Source organism: Spermophilus citellus (genome assembly GCF_964194105.1).
Source record: "Spermophilus citellus genome assembly, chromosome: 4".
NCBI lineage: Eukaryota > Metazoa > Chordata > Mammalia > Rodentia > Sciuridae > Spermophilus > Spermophilus citellus.
This window is the reverse complement of record NC_138185.1, coordinates 25,446,496-25,458,883: the sequence shown is the minus strand read 5'-3', so window position 1 is coordinate 25,458,883 and position 12,388 is coordinate 25,446,496. Positions and strand designations below refer to the sequence as shown.

At 60.3% G+C, this 12,388-nt stretch overlaps 1 protein-coding gene across 4 annotated transcripts in view; it reads right to left on the bottom strand.

Annotated features, from left to right (window-relative positions):
• Positions 1-12,388, bottom strand: part of NOL4L (nucleolar protein 4 like) — a gene marked incomplete at its 5' end in the record, with an annotated part of 112,312 nt that overhangs the window by 7,183 nt on the left and 92,741 nt on the right. For all 4 annotated transcript variants that reach the window (XM_081289173.1, XM_081289174.1, XM_081289175.1 and 1 more), the window contains 3 exons: positions 80-271; positions 346-531; positions 2,461-2,738. In XM_081289173.1, the coding sequence (XP_081145299.1) occupies positions 80-271; positions 346-531; positions 2,461-2,738 (656 nt within the window). The remainder of the gene's footprint in view (positions 1-79; positions 272-345; positions 532-2,460; positions 2,739-12,388) is intronic.

Below are 12,388 nucleotides of genomic sequence, written 5' to 3'. Positions count from 1 at the left end.
CCAGGCGCCTGGCTGTGGGACGCTCAGGACTCCGGGCTGGGGCTGGGGGGCCAGAGTGGCGCCGTGGGGGAGAGCTCACCATCTCCATGCCGTTCTTCTTCATGCGCCGGCAGGACTTGAGGTACGTGCGGATGCGCTTGCGGGCCCGCTCCTGGAACTCGGGGAACTGCCGGCTGCAGGACTCGATGATGGCCTGGATCTTCTCCTTGGGCTGCTTGGAGATGGGCACCATGCGGTCCAGGTTCTCGTCCACGAAGAGGCGCACAAACATCTGTGGGGGACACAGGCTCTCAGGGCGGCTGTCCCTGCCCGCATCCCCCAACGCTGGCCCTGCCCAATGCTCACGTTGAAGGCCTTGAGGCGCTCGGGGTCCATGCCCTCAGAGTCATTCATCTTGTCATTGTCCTCGTGGTCGTCATGGTCATCATCATCGTCGTCTGCCGTGGGGGCCCGGCCCACAGTCAGGTCTTCGGGGCAGCCACTGACCTCAGTCTTGATGGAGTCATAGCTCCCAGAGCTGTAAGGTGGGGACTGGCGGGAGGCAAGAGGCAAAGGGTCAGTCAGCCTGTGGTTGCTAGCATGGTCCCCTATAGGCCACAGGGACCTGGGGACCCAGGCTTCAAGGCCCTGAGCAAATCTCCCCTCTCCAGCTCCCTTCATCTGAGACATGGGTGCAGCAATCCTGCCCAACACCCTTCCTGACCTTTCCCCCTGGAGGCAAGGGGGGGGGCAGTGGTTTCCTGCACACAGTGCCCACACCAGGCCCTGCCACACTGCCTGAGGGACACAGAGGACTCCCAGCCCACCCTTCCGTGTGCCAGGATCTGTTTTGGCTTCTGGGATTCCTTTCTGATCCCCAAGGGGCTGCTATCCTGAGTTGACAACCAAGCTGTCACCAGAGCAGCGTGTGTATGTCTGTCGAGGAGGAGGGACAGATGAGCTGGGAGGGGAAACAGCCCCGGCGAAGGGCCGACAGGCAGAGTGGGTTTCTGGAGTGCTCAAGGCTCTGTATGCCCGCAAGGAGACACTGGGGCCCCCATGAGGACGTGTGCGCAGAAGCAGGAGAGGGAGTCAGACCCAGTCTGCCCGCCCACCCGCCTAACTCCTGCGGCCAAGCAGGCTCCAGGTACCCCTCCATCCACGGCGCACGTCACTTTCCTGAGTACGTGGCTCTTGCTCCCATCCCTGGGGCCTCACCCTTTCTCTGTACCTGTGTCCAGCCCCACACCACCTGCCCTACCCCTGCCTCATTAGCCTGTTAGAAGGGCGGCATCTGTGCCCTCTCCCGACTTCCTGGCCCTTGCTCTGCAAGAGGCTGGCATCTAGCAGGTGAGGAGCTGGGCTCTGGGAACAGAGCTGCAGGTCAGGTGCTGTGATGTTCTGTGACATATCCTAGAGGGACCCCAGCCTCAAGGAGCACATCAGTGAAGACACAGCCTGGCACCCGGTGCTGCGGGCCTTCCTCCATTGCTGCCCCAGGCTCTGGTGACCAGACCCCTGGGGCTGCCTGTCTCCTCTTCCATACACAAGCTGAAAGGAAGGGCCCCAGCCCTCCAGACAGAGCAGAGGGTCAAAAGACCTGCCTGGCACAGTGCTGGCTACCGGCTGGCCATGAGGCCCTGGGCAGGTCACATTGCCTAGGCCAGAGCAGACTGTGGGAACTACAGGTAACACTCATGGCCCCTTCTCACTGCTTTGGTCCCTGAGCCCTGGGCCCACCCCCCGGACCTGTGGCCATGGAGGCAATGGCTAGGGGGCCCGGAGGATCCAACCTGCCCCCTGCCCCCAACAGCAGCTCTGCCTGTTCCCTGCACCCTGCCAGACAGCACTCTGGCCAGAGACGACTCAGCACCATCCCTTTGTACCCATGAGACACCATCAGGAGCCAGCCTTGGCACCTACCCCGCCTGCTCTGCAGAACAGTCAGCCCAGGAAGGGGGAGCGACTGTCCAGGGGGAAGCTGGAGCCCAGGGCTGCAGGGCTGGGGAAGATGTCCCAGGAGAACCAGCACCCTCCAGTGCCATCCTGTTCTATTGCAGGAAACCTAAGTGGCCCCAAGATGGTGCATGGAAGTGTGAGAGTGACCCCATGATGGGGGGCCTGCCCTGCCCACCTTCTCCCCCCTGGCCTGGGAAGAGCTCCACCCCTGCCTCCCTGGGGCCTCACCCTTTCTCTCTACCATCTGGAAAACGAGGACAGGCAAGCAAAGTATCCAGGAAGCGTGAGGCCTGTGTTTTGGTGCTGCACGTCCCAAGCAAGGGGACAGGTCATAGGCACACAGGTCACCTGCCATCTCCCATTCCAGAGCCTAAGAAAATGATGACTTAGTGGCCACAGTCACCACCCTGACTACGGGTCACACGGGGACTGGCTCCAGCTAAACTCAGGCAGATGCCCTTTCATTTCGACCTCATGAGAACCCCGCAGTTTCCCAGGGGGCGGAGGCTCCCAGCCACGCACCTCGGGGGTGGCCTTCACCCCGTACTTGACACGGCTCCGCAGCCCATCAGCGCTGCAGCCGTCTGAGGGGTAGGAGGGCGTGCCGATCGCAGTGCCTGGTGGGAGCTTGTCGCATAGGTTGATGGGCTGGTCCTCGGTGGTGGCAGTGAAGTCCATGGGGGCGGCAGCACCGTTGCCATTCATCTCGGGGAAGGCGGGGTCGCCCTGCGTGCTGCTGGACGCGGAAGGGTTCAGGGTGGAGGAGCCATTGCCGCTGCCGCTCTCAGAGGAGGAGTCGTCTGGAAGGAGAGGCCTGGATGTCAAGCCCGTCCCACACCCACCGCCCCAGCTCTGCAGGGTGTCATGGCAGCCCCTGGAGCCCCTGCCCTGCGCTGCCCAGAGAGCTGCGTTCCCAGAGAGCGGGTGTGCGCTCCTGTCCACCCCGCGAGCTCCAGGACGCAGGCTGAGCCAGGGCGCAGTGGCCACGGTGCGGGGTATGCAGAACAGAGGTCTCTGCTCCCTGAGCCCACAGTCCCTCATCCATCCCAAGGGTCCAGAGGTTCCCAGCACCTCCAGAGGCTGCAAAATTGCCCCTCCCCACCCCCACTGCACTGCCCCCGCCACCTTGCCCTCTGGGTCCCTCCCCACAGCAGAGCCTCACGTCTCCTCCTCTGCCTCAGGAGAGCAGGATGGCACCCTGTGAGGCCCAGTCACCCATGCCTCTCCTCACTCAAGCCCATGGGGACAGCCTATGTGTAGACACAGCACCCTCAACTGTGCCCTCCGTGCACGGCTGGGTGGCCTTGGACATCCCAAGCAGGGCCTGGATCTGCACAGGTACCCTTCCTGTGACCCACTGCCCGTGTGCCCCTAGCTTTGTGGCCTTTGCAACTCCCCAGCCAAGTCTTACTCCAGGGAGGCTCCAGGGTCCCTTCATGTACCCTCTCTGCTCTCCCGAGGTGGGGCGCCCCCTGCTGTGGAAAGCGCGGCACTGCCTGCAGGATGCGGGAGACTGAACTTTAACACAGGGGCCCGACATCTTCAGATAAGTCCAGGCCTCTCCCCACCCGCCCCACCCTCCAGACAGCGGAGGCCCAAGCTGCGCGGAACTCCAGGGGTCGCTGTCAGGTGAACACTGGGTAGTTCCCGGTGGCGGGCCAGGTGCCCTGGTAGCTGTGCACCCAGCACTAGTGGGGGAGGAGTGGCCACAGAGAGCCCTGACCATGTCAGGCCGCCCCTTCCTCCAGGATAGGGTCGCACTGGACCCTACCCCCACCCTCCCAGCCGGCAGATTATGAAGATTTAGTCCCCGGTGCTGGGCACTGGGCACGCGCACCTCCTGAGCGTCCCCATGGCGACCAAGTGCTCTAGAGCCCCAACCAATCGCAGGTCTCCTGGCTGCCCAGGGGCGGGACCGGGCTGCCCATCAAGCAGCCAGGGCCCTGGGCAGAGGGGGATGGGAAAAGCTCGTGCAGTGGCACCCCTCCCCCTCGGCTGCCGAAGGTCCCCTGGGCCACACTGCACACGCTGCTGCAACCTACTCCTCGGGGCAGCCTGGCTCCACGCTCCCGCCACATTCCCCCAGCCTGCAAGCGGTTCCCTGTCACCCAGCCTGTGCCCAGCTACTTCTGAGACTACCTAACTCCTCCAGACCTCACAGAAGGGTCTTCTGGCAGTATCTCCAGTGACCAGGCTGGGCATTTGTGAAATGAACAAATTTGCTTGGTGGTACTTCCTGAGCACCTACTGTGTGTCAGCCCTGTCGCAGGTCCAGAGTAAAGTGATGCCTCCAGCCAGGGGTCAGCCTTCCTGGGGAGGGGTCAGAGGTCTATCAGTGAGCCTACCAGTTAACTGGGAAGGTGAATCATGGGAAGGGGCCCCAACTGTCAAACAAGCCCTTTCATCCCCCCTGTGCTCATCTCCCCCAAGCAGGTACCGTTCCTGTGACCCACTGCCCGTGTGCCCCTAGCCTTGTGGCCTTTGCAACTCCCCAGCCAAGCCCTGCTCAGGGAAGGCTCCAGGCCGATACTGGGCTCTGCCTGCTGCCTCCAGGTGGGCCGCCTTCCTCCATGCCCTGGGAAGGAGGTGCAGCGTCCTCCTGAGGCCGATACTGGGCTCTGCCCCTGCCTCCAGCGCAGGGTCATCCCAAAAGCTGCCTATGCCCAGCAGGGCAGGGCTCCATCAGCTGTCTCCCTGACCCGGTTTTCCTCCAGGAGGATGGACCCTGCCCTTCCTGGGCATGAGCACGGATGTGCTCAGTGGCCGCTGAGGGCGCACCACACTCCTGGGGCCTCGCCCTGGTCAGAAGCCTGGCTGGGGCCATGACCTGCTCCGTCAGCTGACGGCAGAGGCTGCCACCTCCTTCACTGCCGGGTGGGGCCTGTGTTGCCAGAGGACAGGTGCTGGTGCCGATGGCGGCACCCACCTCCCTGTTCTCAGGTACCACCGCAGTCGGGTGAGGGAGGCACCAGGAGCCCTGACCTCGTGTGACCATGTATTCTAAGGTTCTAGAAGAAATCGGAAATCTACACCATGTTAGATTTCCAATTTTAAATCCAGATACATTACAAAGATTTACAACTTGGGCTGGGGATGTGGCTCAAGCGGTAGCGCGCTCGCCTGGCATGCATGCGGCCTGGGTTCGATCCTCAGCACCACATACAAAGATGTTGTGTCCACTGATAACTAAAAAAATAAATATTAAAATTCTCTCTCTCTAAAAAAAAAAAAGATTTACAACTTATTTATATGGTTTACATTTTGAAAAGCCTTGGACAGGCAAAATGTTATCTAGCCACACAATGGAATATTATTCAGCCATAAAAATGCAAGAAGGTTAGAACTGTTACACTGTGGATGAACCTGAGGAGTGACGCTGATTGAAGTGAGCTGGAGACAGAATAGCTGATCCCGCTCACACGCTGCGTCTAGAACAGGCAAATTTGTAGAGGCAGAAAGTATATTTGAAGTTACCTGGGCCTGGGGAGAAGAGGGATAGGGCATTAATGGGTACAGAATTTCTGTTTGGGGTGATGAAGAAGTTTTGCAAATATTAATTAAGATGGCAAAATCTGTTATGCATATTCTACCCCATATACAGCAAAACTAAAACCTCGAGTAGGCCCGGACCTCCATACTGCACCAGGGACAGGGAAAGTCAGCCCCAATAGAGCCCACATCTACCTGAGTGACCAAAAGTAATAATAATACTAACCACAAATGTCTGCTCCCCAGCCTGCCTAGGCCCTTCCTACCTGGGGCTCTGCTCAGGTGGCCCCAACCACAGCCCTTCCCAGCCTGCCCCACTGCAGCCCGTGCACAGGCTGCCTGTGAAGGAGGCCCATGTTCTGCCATCTGGGGATGCAAGGAGCCGTGATGGGGGGACACCAAAAGGGCATTTCTCCCTGGCCTCAATTTCCCTTCAGATGGCCGTCCAGCACGTAGGCCGTCTAAGGCATGCACGGCCCTGGTCCAGAGCAGGCTCTCCATCTCCTCACCTCGCACCCACCTACTTGCCTCAGCTCAGTCTTTCCCAGCCTGGAACCCGGGCTTCCGGGGCCCAAGTCCAGCATGGCGCCAAGTCCGAGGTGGGCACGGGGAGGGCCCAGGCGATCTGCTCCTGCTCGGCCCCTCCTTTCCTCAACACCTGCTGGGTGCAGCCTGAGCCAGCCGAGCTGGACACTGGGGACCGACAGTGGAAAGAGGGTGGCCGCCTGGGGGCTGGTGCCTGAGTGAGCAGGAACCAAACCGAGGGCTCCTGAGGGGGGGGACACCTGCTTTCTCACCCAATCTAGCCCCACGCTCTGTTCATCTTTCAGGGCCTGATGAGTGCCACTCCTCAGGGAGGCCGCTGCCCGCCCAGCCCCATCCTGGCAGCTCAGGGGCAGGTGGCTCTTGTGTGTCGTGGCCCCCAGGACAGTCCTTGCTGGAAATGCGCCGGCTCCAGCAGAGCCAAGGCCTTGGTGCACGCTGCCCTCTTCCTGCCATGCTGACCTGGCTACTTCCTGACATGTGACCTGGCTATCCTTCCTTAACTTCCCCAGCTTTGCTTAAAGGCCACCATCTCAGTAGGACTCCTCTGACCAGCCCCTGCACCCCCGTCTGACACACTGACCCCTTTACCTATTTTTTCCCAGCACATTTATCATCCTCCCACAATGCTGTTCTGTTTATCATCCGTGGCCTGCGCCCAGCCCCCACAGAAGCCGCCCCAGCCCCGAGGCCTAGGATTGGCAGAGCCATATCCGGTGGACCTGGATCACTGGGACCTCCCCAGAAGCCACACCCCTTCCTCTGGGAGGCACCCTGGTCCTCCAGGGTTCTCCAGGATGAGCACGTGCCTGGGCCTGGCCAGTCAGCAGGGCCCACCCCAGCGAGTGGTGATGCACGTGACTAAGTGAACCCAGGAAGGTCAGCCCTGGGCTCTCTCCACCTGGGGGCAGCTGAGACTGTGGGCAGGGGCCACCCTGGGGAGAATAGGCCAGCACAGAAAACCCCTAAATCCATCTGTGCCTAAAACCAAAGAATGCCTGGACTATTAGGTTACAGGAGCCGTCACTTCCTTATTGCCAAAGCTGGCTGGAGGCGGGTTTGTCACATGGGTCTGGCTTGGTCTCTGAGTAATTGGGCTGAGAGATGGGACTTGGGAGCTGGTACCTACCAGCGCAGGCCACGGCCCTGCCCACAGCCCTTCTCCCAGTTTGGGGAGAGGAAGCAGAGGGGCAGGGCAGCTGGGTTCTGACCAGTTCCAAATCCTTCCTCTCCTGTCCTCCAAAAGCAAGCCTGAGGATAGCTGCCAGCAGGCACCCACCCGGGCCTCCCTGTGCGCGACCTTGAGCACAGCAGCCTCCTGGGTTCCTCTTATCTACAGTCCAGGGAGTTGTCGCTGACGCCCTCTTGGGCTCCAACACTTTATGACTCTGTGAAAAGCCCCAGCTGGCCCTGCGGCCCCAGAGGCTGGCACACAGGGCCTTCCAGGGGCGCAGGCCAGGAGTTCTGGTTGGACCCACCCAGACCTGGAGCTGGAAGTAAAACCTAAGGGTGCCCAGGTGATCCTCTTGTCAACAGCTGGTCCCGTCTTGTGGCTGTGCCAGGAGGCCCCTGCAGGACCAGCAGCCTGCCTCACCTGTGGCCTGCAGGCAGCAGAGAGGAGCCCAGAGGGGCCCTGGAGAAGTGGAGAGCGCACCCCGCTGGACCCCTCCCAGCTCTGGGGAAAGACGACACTCCTGTCTGGGCAGGACCCAGAGCCCACCGCCTGTGTCCGGAATGCCATGGGCAGGGAAGGCCTGCGTGCCCATCTACTCTAGCGCAGGGCAACGTGCTGGCGTTCAACTGGGGGAATCAACGATGAATGGGGGAAGTTGTTCCTCCCTCTGTCCTGTCTCCAGAAGGAGGACAAAAGTCCTTTCACCTCGGCAAACAATGCTCTTATGTGGGCGCCAGTGCCCTACAGCCCACACAGGCCTGCGTCTGTCCAAGCCGCCAATCGCCACCCTGGGCTCTGGGGCCACAGCCAGCAGGCCCCTCTCCTGGTGGGCGACTCACGCCAACACCAGGCCAGGCTGGGGAAAAGTGGAAAGGTCCACCACCCTGGGACCATGGGGTGGGTGCAAGGGCCACAGCCCACACGCCCAGCTATCACCATGGCCAGAGGGGCAGGCCTGCTTGGGGAGGCTCCGGTCAGCAGCGGCCAGGTGGGGGCAGGGGGAGGGTGGTCAGTGACTCACACACAAGATGAGCCCAGCGAGGGGAGAGTGCTGGGGCCTGCAGCCCCTCGTGGCCACCAGGAGGTGTGGACACCAGGGCAGGACCCTTAAGGGCCTGTAGTCCGAGGCACTGGCTGCTCTGGACTCCGGGCATGCGCTCAACAGGGCTCCCCTTCATCCCTCACACTGCTGCTTTGACAAAGGCCAGTGGCCATGTTTACATGATGAGCAGTTCCAAGGAGCACCAGGCTCCTGGCAGCTACCCAGCTCTTCCTCCTGGAAGGCGGGGCAGAGAGGCCCTGGGGTCAGATGGGGGACACAAGGATCCCACCATCCTGGATGAGGAGGCCACGCTGCATCCATCTGCCCCACTGCATGAGGCCCACATCACTGGGTCTTCAGGCCCCTGCTGCCCACCCTGCCCTGTCCCTGAGGTTCACGCAGCCTGGCCTGGCCCAGGGAGGGGTCAGGGAGCGCTTGTCATGCACCTGGTCTCCACTGGTGCTTCCTAACATGCAGCCTTAGTCAGGGCACCCCTATTCTACAGCTGTGGGGGCTCTGCCAGACCTTTGTTGACTTGTTCCTGTTTTTGGTTTTTGTGGTACTGGGGACTGAACTTGGGGTGCTTTGTACTGAGCTATATCTGCAGCCCTTCTTATTTTTTATTTTGAGGTAGGGTATCCCTAAGTTGCTCAAAATAGACTCCAACTTGCGATCCTCCTGCCTTGGCTTCCTGAGTTGCTGGGATGACCAGCAAGTGCCACCATGCCCGATACCTTGTTCCTTAAGGAGATGTCAACACCTAAGCCCTCAGAGTCAGGAGTAACGTCCAGTAGAAACAGTGGGAGCCACATACATGCTCTGGAGTTTTCCCAATAGCTATGTTTTCTTTTTGTGGGTTTTTAAATTTTTTTGTGGGGGGGGGGGTACCGGGATTGAACTCAGGGGCACTTAACCACTGAGCCACATCCCCAGCCTTTTTTGTTTTGTTTTGTTTAGAGACAGGGTCTTACTGAGTTGCTTAGCACCTTGCTAGTTGCTGAGGCTGGTTTTGAACTCACAATCCTCCTGCCTCAGCCTCCAGAGTCACTGGGATTACAGGCATGCACCAATGTGCCTGGCTTAGCTATGTTTTTAAAAAGTAAAAATAACAACTGAAATTTTTTCCAGTGGTAAAGATTAAACCCAGGGCCCTGTGCATACTAGGCAAGAAAATAATTTTAATAATCAATTTTAAAGCTGAGCACAGTGGTGCATGCCTATAACCCCAGAGACTCTGGAGGCTGAGGTAGGAGGATGACAAGTCGGAGGCCAGCCTGGGTGACTTGGTAAGATCCCATCTCAAAATCTTAAAAAAAATCTATTATCTTTAATACAACATATCAAAAAACATCATTTCAGCAAATAGTCAATAAAATTGAGACTCCTTGCCTTCTTCTTTCACTGAGTCACTGATGCCTGGTGTGTCTCCACTCGTGTGGCCCCAGCCATTTCTGTGTGCTCAGTAGCCACTGGTGAGGCAGTGTAGACCCTGGCTTCCCCTAACACTGACGTGGCATCTTTCTGCAGGGACCCTGAGGTCCAAGCCCTACAGGTGTTCAAGCTGCCTATGAGAGCTCAGCGAACAGGGCCTAAGAAGAGACGCTGCCCTTGGTGGGGGATGGACACCGAGTACACACAAGTCGCTGTGCTGGGTGTAACTCCTCATGCCTGGCTTGCACAACCTGTGTCTACCCATGAGGAGCCACAGGCTCCTGGGTGGAATTCACCAGCCCACTGTCCCTGCAGAGGGAGTGGCAGCACCCAGGTGGCTCCCCAAAGCACTCCCACCCCACCTCTGTGCTGCTGAGCCCCGGGGAGTCTCTTTAGGCCTCAGTTTGCCCATCTGTACTGGGGATAAAACCTGCCCCAACCAGCCCAGAGGATCTGCTCCCAGGGTGGACTGCCAGAGTCTACGTCCTCCTAGGCCTGAGGTTCTCCCTGTTCTGAGCCCCCCCCAAGAACAGTCGGCAGGACGGACACCATTGCAGGGTGCCAAGCTCCTGCTGGGAGGCTGCTGCCATCCTGGCTCCCAACAGATCGTCCTGGCTCCCAACAGATCGTGTCCCGAGAGCAACAGTCACTTCAAGCCACCAGGTGTGAATGATTCACAGGGCAGGGCCCTGATCTGGGAGCCCGTGCGCCTGTGGTGTCTGAGGGCCCCAGAGGGCCTTCCCTTTCGCAGGTCTTCCAGGAAGGAAGCTGGGCTAGCTCTGGTGCATCCCAGTCCTTAGGTCAAGGCGATGACGTGACGCGGACGTGGCCCCAGTCACTTCCTGGTTCCTCTTACCCCCACCACAGCCTCCTCTCCAGCAGGGCAGGGCTGCCTCCTCAGGGGTCAAGAAGGAGGGGTGCTGTAGCTCCTAGGTGAGGGGCAGGTGGCCCCACAGGTCCTGGCTGATCTCCGGGGGGGGGGGGGGGGGGCGGGGAGCCCTGGGAAGGCAGCGCCCACTTCCTTTCCTAGCAGGTGACTCTCACCTCCTCAGCCCCAGGCCTGTCCTGCTCTCCTTCCTCACTAGGCGTCTGGGGCTCAGCAGCCTACACAAGGCCAGCGCTGTGCAGGCTGCGCCTCTCCTGGGATAAAGGGGCCTCTCGGCGCTGTCTCCCGGCCTCCCCTCCTTGGCGGGCTGGGGGCCAGCACAGCCCAGCACTGTCTGTGCTGCCTGCAGCTCAGCTCATGATGGGCACTTGCCTGTGGCCCAGGACTGCCGCATGGCCCCCCACCCAGGCTCTGGAAGGGCCTGGGCCCCTGGGCCTGCTCCGGGGGGTGGGGAGGGCAGGAGGCTGCTTCTTCTCCACCTGGCGGGCTCAGTAGGGCTGTCTGGGGCCAGAGGAGGCTCAGGCCCAGCTCCCAGGCTCACCTCAGAGATGCAGGCTCAGGTGAGGGGCCAGGCCAGCCCCACAGGTGAGGGGAGGAAGGCTGTTTAAAGGCCTCTGATCCCTGCTGCTCTGGTCCCTGCTCTCAACCTAGTAAGACCCCATCTCAAAAAGCAGCAGAAGTGGAGCCACTGCCGCCACCACCCACTGTGGGAAAAGCCCCTCTGAGGCCGTCACGTGGCTTGATCCTCCCACCCATGGGACAGTAACCAGGCCCACCTGAATATTGGCTTACAGGGACTTGGCTGCAGCAGCACAGGCTCTTTGGGCCCCTGGCAGGGGGGGTGTCTGTGGAGGGTGGGCTTGAAAGAGGGGGGACCACAAGTGGACCTTTGGAGAGCTGTCTCTGGGTCTGAATGGCCTGGCCCACACCCACTCACCCCTCCCACAGCCTCCTGATGACGCTTTGCTCAAGTGGCTTCTGCCCCTGGCTGGGCAGGTTCCAGGGGGCATCCTGAGGGCCCACACAGCAGCCAGCACACACAGGTGGGCTACTGCCTGGCTGCGTCTCCTGGGACAGCAGAGTGACCTCGCAGGTGCCTGCCTAGCAGCCAGGAAGCGCAGGGTAGGTGAAGTCTGCCAGAACAAGAAGCAGGGTCTTCAGGGACCCAGGGTGCCTGGACAGGTCCTGGACATGTAGCGGTGGGGGACAGGAACTCAGGGGATGTGAGGGCAAGTAGTGAGTGCCCAGGTGTGGCAGTCACCAAGAACCCTCTCAGCCTGGCTCTCCTTCCAAAGAAGCAGGGCTCTGGGGACTGAGGGCAGAAGCTAGGAGGCTCTGACCTGGGCTCTGTGTGGCCAAGGGGGCTGAGGAGGCGAGACTGGACAGTGGGTCTTGTGAAGGGTCAGAGAAGCTGGGAGAGATGGAGGCCTCTCTGTCCTACGGGGGCATGCTTTTCCTGCACCTCCCTGCAGGGACCAGGGAGAGGGGCCTAAGCCAGCGAGAAAAGGAAAGGTGGCACCCAAGGTGGGTGGGGCCCAACCTGCCCCGAGGGGACTGCCCAGCTGACCAGCCAGCATTTCTCTCACCACCCAAGGAAGCCTTGGTCTTCCGACGCCACACCAGGATTAATGCCACAACCACCCAAGTCATGTCAGACAAAGTGAGGCTCAGAGAGGGTGAGCAACTTGCCTGGGAGCAGGTCAGGACGTGTTCAGACCTCCTATACGAAGCCACAACTACCAAGACCTCAGGCCCTCAGCATCCATCCCTTCCATCCATCCCTTCCATCCTCCCACCTGGCTGTGGCCTTCGGTGGCCTTCCTGGGTCATAGGAAACATATGGAGACACGTGGCTCCAGACCCCCAGGCCTGGTACCCAGCATCC